At 38.5% G+C, this 19,439-nt stretch overlaps 1 protein-coding gene across 7 annotated transcripts in view; it reads left to right on the top strand.

The window, feature by feature from the left end:
- The window catches only part of CAMKK1 (calcium/calmodulin dependent protein kinase kinase 1), a 176,455-nt gene that overhangs the window by 143,137 nt on the left and 13,879 nt on the right, over window positions 1-19,439 (top strand). For all 7 annotated transcript variants that reach the window (XM_072136131.1, XM_072136132.1, XM_072136133.1 and 4 more), the window contains 5 exons: window positions 5,496-5,695; window positions 7,609-7,662; window positions 7,788-7,861; window positions 8,812-8,899; window positions 11,753-11,881. In XM_072136131.1, coding sequence (XP_071992232.1) covers window positions 5,496-5,695; window positions 7,609-7,662; window positions 7,788-7,861; window positions 8,812-8,899; window positions 11,753-11,881 — 545 coding nt within the window. The remainder of the gene's footprint in view (window positions 1-5,495; window positions 5,696-7,608; window positions 7,663-7,787; window positions 7,862-8,811; window positions 8,900-11,752; window positions 11,882-19,439) is intronic.

The following is a 19,439-nucleotide window of genomic DNA, read 5'->3' as shown; positions in this document are numbered from 1 at the left end:
TTTTTTGCTGTTTTTTTACAAATTGCATTGCATATACCCAACTATGATTGTGAAAGTATTGTCACTGTGCAGCATCACCCTACAATGAAGCCCAAATGTTCTTGTTATTTGTTGTAACTTTTCAGTATTCATGTTCTTTTCTGGTTGACTCTTTCTCCTTTATGGTTTGCCACAGCTCTGTACCTTAATAGTGATTTTGCCTGGTATTGTACCTTTCCCACAATGACCAAGAACGTCAGATTTGTGTAGTTCGAAAAGCATTTACATGCATTCCGTGTTTGTATTCTTAATGGAGCATTAAAGTTTTTTGGATTTTATTCATTGTGCTGGAGAAGTTCCTTTTCTTTTCTTTGGATTGTCACTTTTTGCCTGGGCTGTGAAGTCCGAGTAGGTAACAATTTGGTGGACAATTTTTGCAGTGCAGACAAATATTGGAGACCCCATAGCAGACATACTGGATACTCCTAGAGCATAATACTAATAAATCCTCTCCTTGCCTGGTTCTACGTAACACTGCAGCTTCTTCTGTCCTCCATGAGCCGCTCTGCTCCGTGCCCTGCGCTGGTTGCATGCAGAGGCATCAGGACCGACAGCAAAATTGAGCCAGGAGCAGGAGAGTACCCAGAAGCAGTACAGTACAGCAGACAAATACTTACCACTCCTTTGACCTCTCCTGTGGGTGTTCTGCGCCCTGACCCCGACATATACAACCAGTGGAACGAATCACGACATAGAATGGCAGGAGGCTAAACGACCTCCTGCACCAAGAAAAGCTTATGTTCATCAGTTAGGGAAATACTCATTGGACTCTGACAGGCAGCAGTTTGCGGACCGCAACTGATGCATGTGGCAGAAGAGAAGCTACCCTGCTATGGATTAGAGGAATAAGGCACTGTGAAGGAATGCCAGTATTTATGCTAGAGTGACCAGGAAAACAGGACTGTGGAGTCAGAGTTGGTGACCACTTTGGAAGAGCTGGAGTCGGAGGTTTGACTTTCAAACTCTACAGCCCTGCTTCTTGCTCAATGAATACATGGAGCACATGGTGCTTATTTGAGTTTACTTATCTCATCAACAGGGCTTTGGGGAGTTTAACCCCTTCATGCAGATGTGGGGGCTGTATGAAGAGGGCTCACGGGGTGCATATTGCAGCAAACACCCACCGCTAATACCTGCAATATGGTAGGAACGATCAGACCATCTAGGGTTAAAGTACCACAGAGGGTCTAAAAAAAATAGTAAAAAAACTTAAAAAAAACTTTAAAAAAAAAAGTTTAACCCTTTCAGGACCTGGCCCTTTTTTGTTTTTTCATTTTCATTTTTCACTCCCCATGATCAAAAATCCATAACTTTTTTATTTTTCCATGTCCAGAGCTGTGTGATGGCTTGTTTTCTGCGTAATATAGTGCACTTCATAGTGACGGTATTTAATATTCCGTGCCGTGTACTGGGAAGCGTGAAAAAAAATTCCAAATGCAGTGAAATTGGTAAAAAAACTCATTTGTGCCGTTTTCTTGTGGGCTTGGATCTTACGGATTTCACTGAGCACCCTAAATTACATGTCTACTTTATTCTTTGGGTTGGTACGATTACGGGGATAACAAATTGATATAGGTTTTATAATGTTATCATACATTTAAAAAAATTAATACCTCCTGTACAAAAAATTTTGGGGGGATTTTGCCATCTTCTGGCACTAATAACTTTTTTATACTTTGGTGTACAGAGCTGTGGGTGGTGATGTTTTTTGCGGATTTTGATGGTGTTTACAATGTTATCAATTTTAGGACTGTACGACCTTGTGATCACTTTTTATAGAATTTTTATTTTTTAAAAAATGACAATCGACTTTGGGCGCGATTTTCCGTTACGGGATTAAACATAGTGTAAAACCATTATCAAATTTTGATAGATCGGGCATTTTCGTACGCGGCGATACCTAATGTGTTCATGATTTTTACTGTTTATTTATATTTATATCAGTTCTAGGGAAAGGGGGGTGATTTGAGTTTTTAGGGTTTTTTATTATAATTTTTTTTAACGTGCTATTACGTCACGGGTCGTGAACGGGTTAATGCCTGATCTAGCAAAATATAGATATTATTGCAGACGATGAACCCCATAGCGGAAAATAGCGCCCAAAAGGCCGAAACGCTACTTTAACACCATTTTATATCACTTAAAAAAATGTAATAAAAAGTGATCAAAAGATCACACAGTCTTGTAGCAAATGGTAGCAATGAAAACATCAGCTCATTTTGCGAAAAATGTAAAAGTTTGTTTGATTTTTGAAAATGTGTTAACACAATAAAACCTATGTAAATTTGCCATCACCGCGATCGTACCAAACCAAAGAATAAAGCAGAGGTGTTATTTGGCGTGCACAGTGAAAGCAGAAAAAACTGGAAAGTGATGTAAATGTGTTTTTTTTTTGCCAATTTTGCCACAGTTGGAATTTTTTTTTCAGCTTCCCAGTACACACCATGAAATAATAAATAACTTCACTGAGAAGTAAAAATTGTTAAGCAGGAAAATAAGCCCTGACACAGCTCTGTACACAGAAAAATTTTAAGTTCTGGATTTTTGAAGGTGGAGAGCGAAAAATGAACAAAAAATTCTGCGTCCTTAAGGGGTTAAACCCCACATTAATCATATTGTTGGCCTGCTTTTAGAAAACCGATTTCCCATGGTATCTTATTGGTTAACTTTAATATATGTTGAGCACACCACATGCTTGATTCTATATAAAGGCACATTCACACTGCCACTGTTGGTCTGTGAAGAACGGACGGCGCAGAGGAATGAAGAAATTGAACAGCTCAACTTGTTAGAGAACTACAGCTTCTGCGTAATGTAAAGATTTGTCATGATATTGAACATCTGAAGAAAATGTATTTCACAACCCAGTACTTTTTACATAATGAAAGTTCAGTTGCCATAGAAATGTATTCACAGCTGTAATTGCTGCAATCATTAGGGGTTAATGTTCAGTCCTAAGTGATTAAACTATTACGCCAATCAAATATGAATCATTCCATATCTGAAGTCCACTTGACTGACAGCATAATTTCATTTTCTGTTTTCCCATTATGTTTGGTAAGAGCGCGCCTGCCTTAATCATTTTATAGGCTTTTGTGAAATACTGCAAAATAATTATTTTTGAAAAAAACTAAGGAAAAATGATTCCTTGCAAGTCATTGTAGATACTTCTTCCTTACAGCCATGTCCATTTAGGACTATTTTGTAAAGAATAGTGTTATTCATTCCTTGGTAGGTTAAATGTAGGTCACCTTCAACCCTTTCACATCGATTCCCTATTTTGTTTTTGCGTTTTCTTTAAAATTACGCGTTTCACAGACGCACCATCTCCTACTTCAGATCTTGCAGATGCAACCAAAGTGTCTCCAAGTCTCTAGATCTGAAGGAGATGATGCGTCTCCAAAATGCTTAATCCAACAAACAGAACCATAATAATACAATGCTGTGTGGACACCATTTTTACTCCTAAGATCTATGCCCATTCCAGCAAGTACCACCCCTGGTTACAATATATGAGGAGTGTAGCTACAATTGTTTCCTGTTACAATTTCACTTTTTTGCACTTATACTTTGAGATTGATGAAGTTATTTGTGCATTTGAGTTTCTCTTTTTGTGGTGGAATGTCAAGCAACCAGTTTTGTTATTCCTAGCGCTGGTGGCATTTCTTGCATTTTGACAGATGCGATCCTTAAGAATCTAAGTTTAGCTAATTTTTATGTGTATGCATCTTTTTTTTTTTTTTACCAATACCACATTTTATGATGTCAAATGATCACTCTGCGCTGATGTCTGTGAAAGAGGAAATGTGACAGCTGTTTAACAATTATGGCTTTTTATGTATAGTATTAATGAGTTGACAATGGAACACTTAATTACAATACATTGTTTTACTGCTTAAAGGGAACCAGGAATGTGATTTTTAGCTGGTGACAGGTTCCAATAGCCTATGTTGTGTTTATATTAAAAATGTCTTTGCGAGCATTCTGATTCATTCCAGTGGTTTATATATGTCTACTTCACATTACGTGGCTCCCAACCAACAGCATGTGGAGAGTCCAAAGTTGATGCGGATGATGTATAGAAGAGTAAGAATGCATGAGGAGACACAGGCACACACATGCTGCAGGACTTATCACACGCTGCTGGCAGGGAGCCAGGTAATTTTGCTAAAACTATTATAAACTACTGAAATGATTCAGAGTGCTGACAAGGCAGTTTTAAAATAGACATAACATAGGCTTTTGGAACCTGTCACCAGCTAAAAATCACATTCTTGCTGGCAAGAATGCTTTAATTCATTTGAAAAAGGTCTGTGGAGCTAAAAACATTGCAAGTGCTTTATTACTTGACTATATAATCTCTCTCATTGATGTTAAAGGGGTTTGCCCACAATAGAAAGTTTTCAAATCCACTAGTAATGTTAACATGATAAAGATAACTTTTAATCTCTTAGTTTGCCATTTTACTGCTGCTTTTGCTCCTGTTACTGCATTAGCTGCTCAGTGGTGTAAGATGGGCGCTAGCTGAGCAGACACTATCTGATCCCTGTTTGAAAGGTAGGGAAGTATTCCAGCACTCGCAAAATCTTCTAAAATCATAGCATTTTATTCTTCGCATTAAAAATGTGCAGCCATATCTTGTGTGACCACCGATACACAATCTACGCGTTTCGGACTAAATTGTTAAGTCCTTAGTCATGATCTGATCCCTCTCTGTAATACTAATGCACAAGATGCTGTGCGGAGACTGTGTGCTTAGGTTATCATAGTACAGGGTTTAGCTACACTTTAATTAATCTTCTAAAGATGCTACTAATATCTGAGTCATGAGATGAATATATGACACAATGATACACTTAGCTAATGAATTAAACACAAGTCAGCACTGCTATGCCCCCACCTTGGATGAAAATTTTATCTTGTCTGTAGAGCTGCTGCTGCCTACCATTCATGCTACTGGACATGAAGCGCTTCTGGCTCTAGTGTTCTCTCCCTCCCCCCAGTACAGGATATGCGTGTTCATGTGAGAGGAATATGATCAGACTGGTTAGAATTATAACTGTGAAATGCAGCATTTTTGTTAGTAACAATAAATTAGTGAATGTGTTATTTTGCTATCATAAGAATATTCAAAATATTTGTCTTTGTGGGATAAGTTCTTTAAAGGAAACCTACCATCACGGATCTACCGAATAAGGTAGATCCAGTGGCAGGTTCCTCTGATCCAGTGTAGCCCTATGCTTTATTTAGCTAAAACAGTAGTTCCAGAACATAAATCTTCTATTTGATGTATATGGAATTATTATTAAGTGGCAGCACACCCTCGGCTCTGAAGCCAGAGCTACTGCAAAAACTGAAAGACATAAATCAGTTTTTTCTCCTGCAATGGTATTTGTGTATGTATAAAAGGCACGTCTTCCACCCATATGATCAGGTTTTTGTCTTATTTTTTTTAGTGCATTACCAGAAGATTATTCACAGAGATATAAAACCATCAAATTTACTCCTGGGAGATGATGGTCATGTTAAAATTGCTGACTTTGGAGTCAGCAATCAGTTTGAAGGCAATGATGCTCTTCTGTCAAGTACTGCTGGGACTCCAGCCTTCATGGCACCCGAGACTCTCTCAGATTCTGGTCAGGGGTTCAGTGGAAAGGTACGTTCACATGTGATTTACAAATACCATGAATTAAAGGATTGTAAATAGATTTTTTATTTTCTATAAATTTCACGCTGCCAGTGCATCCAGATGTGTTAATTGACACCAGAGCACAGCCATGCTCAGGATCCTATTTCTTTTAGATGCCCTCATTTTAACAAAAAAGCCTTTTAAGATTTAGCAAAAGAGCCTGGGGGCTAGAACTAGGAATCTCTTACCTCTACTTCCCCCCCCCCATGTGGTTAGTAGCTACTGGGCTGCATAAAGTCAGATTTGTGGCCTCTGATCCCCTGGGATAAGAATCTTGCCTGACAGTTTGTATATACATATGTGTGTATGAGTGTATAAATGTATGAATATGCTGTATCTCTGTACATGGTACTGTATGTATGTGTGTATATGCCACGGTGTATGTGTTGAAATGTGATGTGTATATTTGTATATCATGTGTGTATATGCTGTATGTGTGTGATAAAGGGAATGGGATTTTGGGTTATCTTTTCCTAGGAATTATATTTGTTTCTATTCAGCCCCTTTATCAGTAATTTGTCTCCCAGACCCCCACTCCAGGCCTTCATACATCACAGGAGTAACATACATCCCATGCAGATACTTGTATATATGAAGACCTTACTAATAACATACATGTGACAAAGTAAATACATAAAATCGACTACAAAATACATAGAGATCACAACTACTCCTTTCCTGACCCCTCCTGGACCCCAGTAATGTATAGGTATATACAATACATTCTAACACTACACCAGCTCCTGGATATATGCTGAAAGCAGGAGTTGCATCCAGTACCTGACCATATACATGTACGTACATTTCTGCTCCTCCAATACACGTGCAGATCTACGTGTGAGTGAGATGTGGATAGAGGTTGCTAGTGTAGTTGATCCAATATATACACTCTCACTGTACAGACAGTTATGTATATATGGTAAAACACATCTAACACCTGGAATATCTATAGGTACACATATAAAGTCTACTATATATTGCACAGAATGCACACACAGTATAACCTAGATCCTTTGGTGCTGTTCATCCAGGGGGTCAGGAAGACAATATTTTCAGTTTTATCAGCCTAACTATCCCTGTGGGTTTCCTCTGTCCACCCCAACAACTCCACCTAAGACCACCCAGGATAGACCCCAGTGTGTAGAGGGAGAGAATTTGACACCTGGTTTATGATGGCCTCTTCCTGCTATCTTTGTTATACTAATGAACAAATGGCCTCTGTACACACTGACATCTCACTAAAGAATATCAGTGAATGCTGTCAGTATGTACCTTATCCATTTACCCTGTATGTAATATGTGATCATAGAACAGAGTGTCCAGTTAGGAACAATGTTCTCCTGTAACAGTGTGTATCTGCTGTATGTGTGTGTATATGCAATGTGTGTATTGTTGTGTGTGTTTATATACGTATATGGTATGTATATTAGTATATGCTGTGTGTATATAACTGTATGTGTGTTTATGCTTTATGTGTCTATAGGGTGTATTATTACTACATACATGGTTGTGTATATATATGCTGTGTGTATAGGCTGTATTTGAAATACGCTGTTTGTGTGTGTATTTGAGGTGTATATACTATATGCATATATAAGATGCCTATATATTCTATGTATTAGTATAAATGTATATTTGAGTGCACAAATGTGTGTGTGTAAGCATACAAATATGTACATTTTCTGTAAGCAGGGACTCATTCAGAAGTCTTCTATTGGGCCTCTCTTAGTTACACCCCTGCTCCTGTTGTTATCTTTTTGCTACGTACCAACTTGAGTAGGTTTTCAGATGCACAGATCACTAAAGGAGAAGAAACTAGATCATCACTGATGTTACATGCCATTTGGAGTCTGAATTTCTTGTCTTTTTTCTGTTACTAGGCACTGGATGTCTGGGCAATGGGAATCACACTTTATTGCTTTGTATTTGGAAAGGTAAGTAACCATCATACACAAGCTAATCCATACAAATAATATAAACCTACTGTTTGTAGCATGAGCACTAACTAGCATTTTGAATGTATCTACATGTTTAACCATTTTTGGGATATGTTTTTCAGTGTCCTTTTATGGATGAATACATCTTGGTTCTGCACAACCTAATAAAACATAAACCAGTGGAGTACCCAGGACAGTATGTAATATGTTATTTGTCAATGATATTAGATATTGTCTGAATCTTTGTAAATATGTATTACATCAATATGGACACTTGATATGCATATATTATTGCAATTGTAGTGCCTTCACTGTGTATGGCTAAGGGTCCTGTGATACCAGAACTACTTCAGTACTTAAGAGTTCGATAGCTGCTCATTGCAACTGAAGTCTTGAAGAAAGCGATAAGTATTTTACTTGAAGAAAGCAATAATTGCATGAACGTCACTTTGCCTGACGCTCATTCTCTTGTTCTTGTTAGGATTAGCGTGTAACTCCAAAGTTACAACGCCAAAAATAGTTTAAGTAGTGTCAATAAAGGAAGCTGGACTTTGTGTGGAAACATCAGGATAGACTGTAGACAGGACAGAGCGGACATGCTCATCTGCTCCTGCTTCCTGTAACTACTGAGGAGAGATAGGACAAAGCCCCTTGCATATCCCCTTACCCTCTGCTGACCCTGGAGCCCATAGCGGGCATCTCTTATTCCACAGTACTCTTTCATCATGACAACCAGAGTGCAGGGCTGAAGGGAGAGAGGATGAGGCAGGCAGAAAGCAGAGGATTAGCAGGGAAATGGCTACAAGAAAATAATGAATGTATGTTGGAAAAATGAAAGTTTTTAGCTATTACAGCTATAGTAAAAAAACAGTTACACTTTAATAAAACTGCATGTAAACTCCAACCACGTTACCTCTTTTCACCTCAAGTTAACCGTCACATTCAATAGTACATAAACACACGAGAAGGTTGAGTTGACTATTCATTTGCACTTTATACATTTAAAAAAATAAATAGTTCTCTATAAAAATTTAAATTGATTTGTACATAACCTTTTAGATGACATTCAGTTTTCTTTGTAATGTTTTAGCAACCAAATATCTTATATTGGATTGTAGAATATTAATTGTCCCTTTCTTGTACAAGACCCGTCATTAGTGATGACTTGAAAGACTTGATTATGAGAATGTTGAATAAGAAGCCAGAGGATAGAATAACAGTTCCAGAAATAAAGGTATAGTAACCTCAATTCTTTCCATATGTAATGTTATGACTGCTTATCTGTCCAGTTTTCTGTGTATTTTTTGTACAAGAAGGTCAGTTTTAAAAAGAATTTTGTATTGAGGTATATGAGAATACAATCATTGTTTCAATGCTATTCTTGTGACCATGAGATATGTAGATGCACATGTAGAACACATGTAACAGTGTATACTTTTATTCACTTAAAGAAATCTACCATTAAAATAAAGTATGATAAACCAAGGGCACTTACTCAAACAGCATTAGCATAATTTCTAAACTTGATTTTAGAAGTAAGCAAGCCACGGATAATAAATATAAGAAGATTACCACAGTCATGGTGCCTGTATCTATGAGTAAGTGTCCCTGGTTTATCATGCTTGATTTTGATGATAGATTTGCTTTAATAGGATAAGCTGTGTGTATAGAAGAAACAGTATTTCTGCCTATTATATTATCAGAAGACTTTATTTTCCAGTTGCCCTGAGCCACAATCTAGGGTGGACAGTGTAGCTGCCATGATGCTATTATGTCTTCAATACGCAGCACAATGAGAGAGGAGATTGTGCTCCCAGTCTCTTTGTGGCACACCATAAGCAACTAGCACACTATAAAGCAGTAATGTGAAGTGTTGAGCAGATCTTACATTTGTGAGATATACGATACTTACTAGAAACAGGATTTAGCAGACTGTAATCTAATCCCTCATTGAACTGATCTGATACTGATTTTATCAGTGGACCACTTTGACAACTGATTTATAGGGAAAATAATTATATATGACTAGTAGCACTGATTATCCTAAACTGATCAAGTTTACGTCCCTCCAGAAGTAAATTATTTTCACTGAATAGACTAAAGACGCTAAAAAATAACTTTTATTAGTATTGTTTAAAAATGCCAAAATAACCTTATAAAAGGATCAAGAGAACAATTGGCCCTTAAATGAGACCCATACACTTACTTTCTATTGGCCTCTCCTTTTAAGTTGTATTTATAATATCCAATATGCCTATGGGGTAGGCTAACTGGTATTAACAACTGACAACATAGGCCAATAGTATTTATAAAGACTATTCTAGTCTATAGACCCTGATAACAACCCTACGCATTTTGGCGAGTGTCACCTCCTCAGGGGCCTCAATTTCACTCCGTTTCTTTATTATCTAAAAAAAATTTCCGGTCAGACTAGATTAAATTAATAGTTTATGACAAGAGGACAGACGATTTATGGTAGTATGTTTCTTACGTTCATAACCCCTTCCTTCCCTGTCACTTACAAAGGAGCCCACACTTAAACCACATTTACATGTGATTTTTTTTTTTATTACCGGAAGCTCAATATATCTTTGCAGCATCGTCACATGTCCTTTAAAGGGAATCTGTCACCAGGAGACCCATTTTTAGCACTCCCCCAGTCCCCACAGAGCCTAGTACATACTCTGCCAAAGTGTTTTTGTATTAAAAATTGGTTTTACAGAAAAAAGATGTTATATTGTACCTTTTTATTAGCATGTGCTGTGTGACTAGGCAGTTGTCAAATGGGAGGGTCTGGAAAGGAGCAGTTCCCCCCCACCCTTGGGAAACATGTGACCTTTTCAAATATATGAAAACACCCATCACTTGGCTTAGCGACGCCCCCTGCTCCTCTACAGCCAATCCCGAGTGATGGGAGTTATTCATATATTTAAAAAGGTCACATGTTTCCCAAGGGTGGGGGGGGACTGCTCCTTTCCAGCCCCACCCATTAGGCAACTGCCTAGTCACACAGCAGATGCTAATGAAAGGTACAATATAACATATCTTTTTTTCTGTAAAACCAATTTTTTAGACAAAAACACTTCGGCAGTGTATGTACTATGCTCTGTGGGGACTGGGGGAGTGCTAAAAATGGGTCTCCTGGTGACAGGTTCCCTTAAAGAATGACCGTTCTGCTCCATTAATCTCTATGAATCTGACGGAGAACGCAATTTCGTCAGCTCCATAGAGATTAATGGAGCAGAACGGTCATGCGCAGACTTCTGCTCGATTAGTCTAAGGAATAAGCTATGTATGTAGAAATACATAGCCAGCTCCCCTGACAAAGCAAGGCAAAACACGTGTCAGGTGGTGACCACCTGTATATATTGTGTATGTATCCCTTGTCCTGTTATTCCTCTGGGTAATGTGCAATACTTGTCTGTAAGCAGATACCTTGCTTGTTCTGAGGACTAGACCTGCTATACCGCCATACTGGTTACTGTGATCTATTTATCATGTATATTTTAGTTATTTTAAATTGATTTGTTTTAAGTGATCTAATAAAGTGTTATTTTATGCTTTGTACTATTTGGTTATAGTTTTCCTTTTTTTGGAGTGTTATTACATTACCAACAGTAGACGTACAGTTTAGTAAATATACAAATAATTATGTAGCAGTCTTCAAAGTAAAGTTTTTAATAACAGATACAGGCTTCAAATATAAAAAAAATTGTAGAATAAATGGTTGTCCTACTTAGAAATTCTTCCTTGTTAACTTATTGCCATTAACTCCATAGCAACGGAACCTTTCAGTGTTGTCAAATTTCTCTCCGAGTCAGTTGTATAAAGATGTATTCATGTTATTAATCTATTTTTCAGCACATTAATCTTATTAAAATATGGTAATTGTTCATAAATAACATGGAATCAATCATCTTTCTATGCATAATCTTTTCCAAGGAATATGAAGCAATTTAATCAAGTGATAATTATATCAGAAATGCTAAATGTTGTAATTATGTTTGAATATATTCCATATTAATGAGCATTACTGCAGCTGAAATGTCTGCTTTTTGTTTATACATCACCGTCAATATTGTTTCAGGTTCATCCTTGGGTAACTAAAAATGGAGAGGACCCAATGCCACTTGAGGAAGAACATTGTACAATTGTGGAGGTCACTGAAGAAGAAGTAAAGAATTCAGTCAAGCTTATCCCAAGTTTGACAGCAGTGGTATGACATATTGTTTATTGCATTCTCTGAGTGAATGTTACTTTTTATTATGCTACAAATGTGTTTTAAAATATTATATGTTCTATATATGCAGCATTTATATTTTAGATATATCACTCTTTTTTTCAATTTTTTTATATATTTCAATAACTTGAGGTCTGTGTCCATTTACTCAAACTAGGAATTATAGAGCTATGTGTCTTTCTAGGAATAAATAATAGATTAATCAGACTAATAGATTAATCAATTCTCACGTATTACCAGTAACTAAAGTGGTAGCAGCCATAGCAGATGCTATGGGGCCCACAGTGTCAGGGATATGTGATATGTATATGCTGTATGCCTGTGTATATGATGTGTATACGTATTTGTACGTATATTTTTAAGGGCCTGTGGGACCCCATTCAGAAGTTCTCTACGGAGCCCTGCCTCTCCTAGTTACGCCACTGCTTATTACCTTTTGAAGGGTTAACAAACTATAATATTTTTGGCAGTTTCTTTGGGATAACATTGATTTGAAGAGCTGAAAAAGAATTTAAATTATAATTATACATTTTGTCCATAAATACCCAGGCCGGAAAGGGTTCTAATAAGGAGCAACTATTAAGCATGTTTTCTACACACAGTTTCTCAATTGCCATTATTTATACACTTGTTGGGCTACATATTTCTTTTTGACAAATAGGACTGTTTATACTTTTTAAGAAGACTTTAGTTTTAGGCTTTTCTGAACTTAGTTTTATAAATATATTTTTTTTTCGCCTAATATGTCCCCTATGAGGTTATGAAATAGCTCCACTGTTATCCAACATCTATAGGAAGCACAGCAATAGTTAATAGACCCTGACATTAGTCATTAATCTCCGTTCCTTCCCCCAATATAAAGATGTCTCCCATAGGTATATTATGTACAGACCCCTCTCATATTATCATTCAGCCCCCATACACAGACGCCCCCTGCTTGGGTCTATTATATATAGTTCCCTCTCATATTACAAACCAGACCCTAAGTTCTGATGCCAAAATTATAAATAAAGCTCCCTCCAAGTTCTGTTGCTCAGTTCATTAATCGCGTCTGCAAGGCAGGCTCCAGGTTTTAAGCCTCATTGGGCCCCTTTGCAGTGAACTCATTAGAAACACAGAAACTACAGCTCCAGCTCCATGACATACTATTACATAAAGGAGAGCTAGCGTTAGTATATACAGTCATCCAGGGCCGGCGCCAGAGTACCTGGACAACTTAGGACTACAAGTCCCAGCATGCTCTGAAGAGAGCAAAGAACAGAGGAGCCCTGCAGGACTACAAGTGCCAGCCTAGAGGGGAGGAGGTGTGAAGGGGAGATCTGGAGGCCTAGTTCATGCGGGACTACAACTCCCAGCATGTCCTGGAGGAGGGAGAGGCTTGGGTCATGCTGGATTACAACTACCAGCATGCTCTGGAGTATAGGGGATGGACTGGTTCCTGCAGAACTACAACTCTTAGCATGTCCTGCAAAACCGGGACTGCTGACTGCTGAAGGACTACAACTTTATCCAGGCCCTGGAAAAGAGGGGCAGAACAAGTGAAAAACTACCCCCACTATGCTGCAGATGCTAGAGTTGGAGCTGAAGGCTCTTACCTTCACCTTGTATGTGGGCAGCGCAGATCTGTGTGCAGTGCATCCTCGCTGATCATCCTCAGGCACAGGCTCCTCCACACCTTGTTCTCTTCCCAGTGCAGACAGGGGAGCCAGTGTTTACACAGAAGCTGCCACTCCGGAGGTCTGACAGCTCCGTGTACCATAGAAGACATGGATTGATGATCTCCTGGAGCCTGAGGCTGGATGCATTGGAGGAGGCACAGTGGGAGCCACGGAGGCTTTCTAGTTCTGGGGGATTCAAACTTCTTTACACTCCCTCATCACCCAGCACATGGCCCCTGCCCATGTCACTTTACTGCTCCTCTCCCAGGCTGTATTACACGTGCCTGCCGCAATGCCACCATCCCTAAAAGCCATCACCTGCCCCCTCTGCAGCCCAGATGAGCGACAGTGAGATGTATGAGTGCCATGGGCCCCTGGAATCGGCGGCTCTGCATCTGGCTTAAAGCCACAGGTGCAATTCATCTTTTTGTTAGGTGATAGAGCGGCCGTGGGCCCCTGAATCACCCACAAAGATGGGAACATGCTGCTCACCCCAGGGCTCTCACATCTGCCGCCTGAGGCAAGATTTTAATCTCGCCTCATGGCAGATGCGTCCCTGCCAGCAGCTGTGTCATGCCATGGTGGTATCCGGCAATCACGGGATTGCTTCGGGTTGGGCATGGGATGTATAAAAAGTTACATTGTTTATGCGGTTGAAAAAAGACAAATGTCCATCAAGTTCAAGCAAGGAAGGGAAGGGAAGGGATTGGATGAGGAAGGGATTTAGGGGAACAATTGTTTATAACATAACTACCCAGTGGCTCTGCTCCAGCTGCATTGTCACATCGGCGCTTCTGTTCTTCACAACTGATAGCTCAAGATCCAAGGACACCACTGATTTCCTCATATTCAGGTCCCCACATGGTTTTCTATAATTCCTGAAAAATCACTTTAACCCCTTAACGCTCTGCGCCGTAGCTCACGGGCTGAGTCCTCTTCATACAAAGCTGGGGATTTTTGCATATTGCAGAAAACCCCCACCGCTAATAACTGCGGTCGGTGTTTGCACCGATCGCGGCTATTAACCCCTCCGTTGCCGCCGGCAAAGTCGCCGTCGGCATTTAAAAGACGGCGGCGCACGGGCGCCGCCATCTTTGTTACGATCACCGCGCCCCCAAACGTCATCGATCAGTTGCCATGGTAGCCTCGGGTCTTCATTTGACCCGAGGATACATGGCTTCTGCATATCCATTACAATGAGCCTGTGGCTCATTGTAATGTATAGTGTGCAAAAATGCCATATATTGCAATACTGTAGTATTGCAGTATATGGTAGGAGCGATCTGACCATCTAGGGTTAATGTACCTAGATGTTCTAAAAAATAGTGAAAAAAAAAAAGTTTAAAAAATAAAAAAAATTTATAAAATATTAAAAGTTCAAATCACCCCCCCCTTCCCTAGAACGGATATAAAACATAATAAACAGTGAAAATCACAAACATATTAGGTATCGCAGCGTCCCAAAATGCCCGATCTATCAAAAATATAAAAACGGTTACAGCCGGCGGTGACCTCCGAGGCGGGAAATGGCGCCCAAATGTCCGAAATGCGACTTTTACACCTTTTTAAATCACACCTTTTTTATCAGTTTTTCCACATTTGGAATTTTTTTTCAGCTTCGCAGTACACGGCATGTTAAAATAAATAACATTACGGGAAAGTAAAATTTGTTACGCACAAAATAAGCCCTCACACAGGTCTGTACACGTAAAAATGAAAAAGTTATGGATTTTTGAAGTTGGAGAGCGAGAAATGAGCAGAAAAACCCTGCGTCCTTAAGGGGTTAAACAAAATTGTGTTCCTATTTCCTGTGATTACACTAGTAGTGTTGTTGCTGGTAAACGTCTTACCATTTACTTAGCAAATCTTCTTGTCTTCACAAAGAAACAAGTTCTGCATACAGTATATCTACAGTTAGAATAATCTAACTCTCTATAGAAATGATTTGGAGAAGTTTAAGATGATAAAAGAATTTAGAGGAAACCTACTATCACAGATCTACTAAGGTAAATCCGATGGCAGGTTCCTTTAGTCTGCCACAGCCCTATGGTATTTTTGATTAACCCCTTAAGGATGCAGGGTATTTTCGATCATTTCTCACTCTCCATCTTCAAAAATCCATAGATTTTTTATTTTTCCGTATACAGAGCTGAGTGAGGGCTTATTTTGTACGTACCAAATTTTACTTTCCCATGATGTTATTTATTATTCCCTGCCATGTAGTGGGAAGCCGGAAAAAAAATCCAAATGTGGAAAAAAAATTTTAAAAAAACGTGTGTGCATCACGTTCTTGTGGGCTCAGTTTTTACGACTTTCCCTCTGTGCTCCAAATAACACTTCTACTTTATTCTTTGGTTTGGTACGATCGCGGTGATACCAAATTTATACAGGTTTTATTACGTTTTAATACATTTTCAAAAATCAAACAAATGTGTACAAAAAAGAAAAAAAATGTTTCCATCTTCTGACGCTAACAACGTTTTCATACTTTGGTGTACGGAGATGTGTGAGGTGTCATTTTTTTGCGAAATTTTGATAATTTTTTATTACATTTATTATGTAATGTGTAAAGGTGTAAAAGTCACGTTTCGGACATTTGGGCGCCATTTCCCGTCTCGGAGGTCACCGCCGTCAATAACAGTTTTTATATTTTGATAGATTTGACATTTTGGGATGCAGCGATACCTAATGTGTCTGTGATTTTTACTGTTCATTATGTTTTATATCCGTTCTAGGGAAAGGGGGGTGATTTGAACTTTTAATATTTTATTATTTTTTTTAAAAAATTTTAACTTTTTTTTTTCCTTTTTTCTTAGACCCTCTAGGGTACATAAACCCTAGATGGTCAGATCGTTCCTACCATATACTGCAATAGTACTGTATCGTAGTATATGGCATTTCTGCACACTATACATTTCAGTGAGCCACTGAAGCCATTTAGCCTCGGGTCAGACGAAGACCCGAGACTACCATGGCAACCGATCGCCACCCCCCAATGACGTTCATCATCGGCCCATGCACCGTCATGCTTTCAGTGCTGGCGACTTTGCCGGCGGCAAAGAAAAGGTTAACACCTGCGGTCAGTGCAAGCACCGATCACGGGTGTTAGCGATGGGTCTTTGCTGCAATAGGCAGCAAAGCCCATCTCTGTATGAAGAAGGCCCGTGAGCCCTCTTCATACACCCTTCATAGCTCCGTGGCGGATATATCTGTCACGGAGCGTGAAGGGGTTAAACTTTTAGTTCACCACAAGCTTGTTAAAATGTTATCTTTGATATACCCAAATTTTGTCTAGAAACTACTAGGGCGTGGAGCAGCCTTATCATGGAGCTACAGCTACTGTACAGGTAGTCCCTGGGTTACGTACAAGATAGGTTCTGTAGGTTTGTTATTAAGTAGAATTTGTATGTAAGTCGGAACTGTATATTTTATCATTGAACCCCAGTCAAAATTTTTTTGGTCTCTGTGACAATTGGATTTTTAAAATGTTGGATTGTCATAAGAACCAGGATTAACAATGTTCTTAAGTTTGGGACCACCTGTATTTCATGCCCTAGTAGCCTCTTTCCATCACTCCTATCATGCTTTTTTTTCACTGCGTAGCTCATTGTAGCTGCGTGCACTCGTCTGAAGAGAAGCTGGGTAGGAGGGATGGAAAGAGGTTACTGGGGCATGGAGTAGCCATAGCTACTGCTCCACAGTGCATACAAAATTTGCATACATCAAAGATAACATTTTTACAAGCTTCTGCCAAACTAAAAGTTTAATCAAAAATACCATAGGGCTGTGGCAGACTAAAGGAACCTGCCATCGGATCTACCTGATGGTAGGTTGCCCGCAGACCTTGATACTTTTTCATGTTCTTCCTTATAACTAAACCTTCATATCTATGAATAACCACAGAAATTGTCAAAGCTTTGGCAACTCAGATACCCCTGCATACACTTTAGAAGCTTTTAGAAGATGTATATTTAAAGGGGTATTCCGGGAATATGAAAATCTGACACAAAAACCCTTAATGATATAAATAAATGAATACAACAATACTCAATGTCATTAGTCACAAAATGGAGCTTAAATAATTTGATTTTATGATTCACAAAATTTATGGCCTCTCTAAAGTAGGTGGAGTTATCACTAAGATGGCCGCCACTGGAAACTACAAGTTCCATGATCCTTTAGTTCTCAGTAACTCCTCCTACCACTTATGCTCTGCTCGCAGTGATGATGTAACAGGTTTTCTTACTCTGTTACCATAGTAATGATGTGTAACTGCTATCACCACAACACTGGCCATACTGGATGCACTGCAACCAACCGACTACAGCCAAACATAGTGGTGATCACAAGACCCTGCCCAGGCAGGTACAGGACATGTGATGTGGACATGTGACCAGCGGCCATGTTCTTTTCTGCGACGGACCGCGCGGAGGAAATTAACGGACTGATTAAAGGGCCAGTAGCATTTTAATTCTTCATTACAGTCTATGTCACCAGCATTTTCTGCTAAGGGGAGCAAAATTTTAAATAACAACTAATTACACATAAGCTTATATTTTGAGTGCCCACTTGTATATGAATTATGCTGATTCCTGGAATACCCCTTTAAATAAAAGCACTGCAATTCAGGCACATTATTGCTATATGTTCATTTAATAAGTCATATAGAGGCATATAACTGCATCAATACACATACATAGCTCATATTGACAGTATATACTTCTCATGTGTAAAGACCAGAAATAATTATTAAATGACATATAACATCTAATTTATTTACTGTAGCTATAAAACATGTACCATAGAGCCCCTTATGTAACTACTGCAACATTATTGTACAGGTGCCATCCGTTACAATACTAACAGCTGCTAATCGGTACCTATCAGAGAGCCTTTTGGGGGGCATTTATCAGTTAGTATTGAGAAGAGAACAATTTCATATGATGTCAGGTCCCTGCCCACCTGTTTCCTAAAGAGAGAAGGGAAGGAGGTTTCTCAGAATTGGTTTCAGCACCGCAAAAAGCTCAGTAACAGACAGTGGATAGGGACCATTTGAGAAGTACAGAAATGTTGAATGCATCGAGTTGTGATCAGATTGTAATTTTAACAACCGATAAACAGAACCATAAATAATTGGACAAAACTACATTTATTTATATAGTGTATACATTTTTTTTCTGTTACATTGTTTGACTCAAATTCCACCAAATTCCACCAAATCTACAGTTGTTATCTATTTTGATATTAAGCCAAAACTTAAGAATCTCAAACATGTGTTTTTGTTTCAGTCACAGTTTATCAAGAGCAGAGAACATGTGTATATTATTTAAACCCACTTACACAACATGCAGTGTATAGTTTGCATTATTAGGATTACAGAGAGGATATTCACTTGCGATGGATGGATAATGCAGTGCATGGTTTCCATGGGAATATCTTATTTTACTCCTATGTGAAGAGCTATCTTAAATTGTTGTAGGCAGTGAAGCTTTACAATAACAATGTATTTTAATCAAGTTGAAGTGTTTCCCCATAGGTTAAAACCAGCAGCATATTAAGTATGCAAATTTAATTAAAGTATGTCCTCTATGTGGTTAGAATTGATGTTCCTGTTCATATATTTCATTTAGTTATTTCTTACAAACCATTTCATACTGATCAGTTAGATATTGTCTATTTAAATTTTTTTTTAAAGCCATTTTCAGATATTTAACCTTTTTATGGCACAGATGTTTCCTGGCTTTGCATTTCCATTTTTTAACTACCACCTTCCAAAAAATTACCACCTTTCAAAAACATCCCCTTTATTTGTTGCGTTAGTATTATTACAGAGATACTAACTTAATTTATATTTATTAAGTTTACGTCAGGTTTTA

The sequence above is a fragment of the Engystomops pustulosus genome, chromosome 2 (assembly GCF_040894005.1).
Source record: "Engystomops pustulosus chromosome 2, aEngPut4.maternal, whole genome shotgun sequence".
NCBI classification, from domain to species: Eukaryota; Metazoa; Chordata; class Amphibia; order Anura; family Leptodactylidae; genus Engystomops; species Engystomops pustulosus.
Note: the sequence above shows the minus strand (reverse complement) of the source record. Positions and strands in the feature narration are given on the sequence as shown.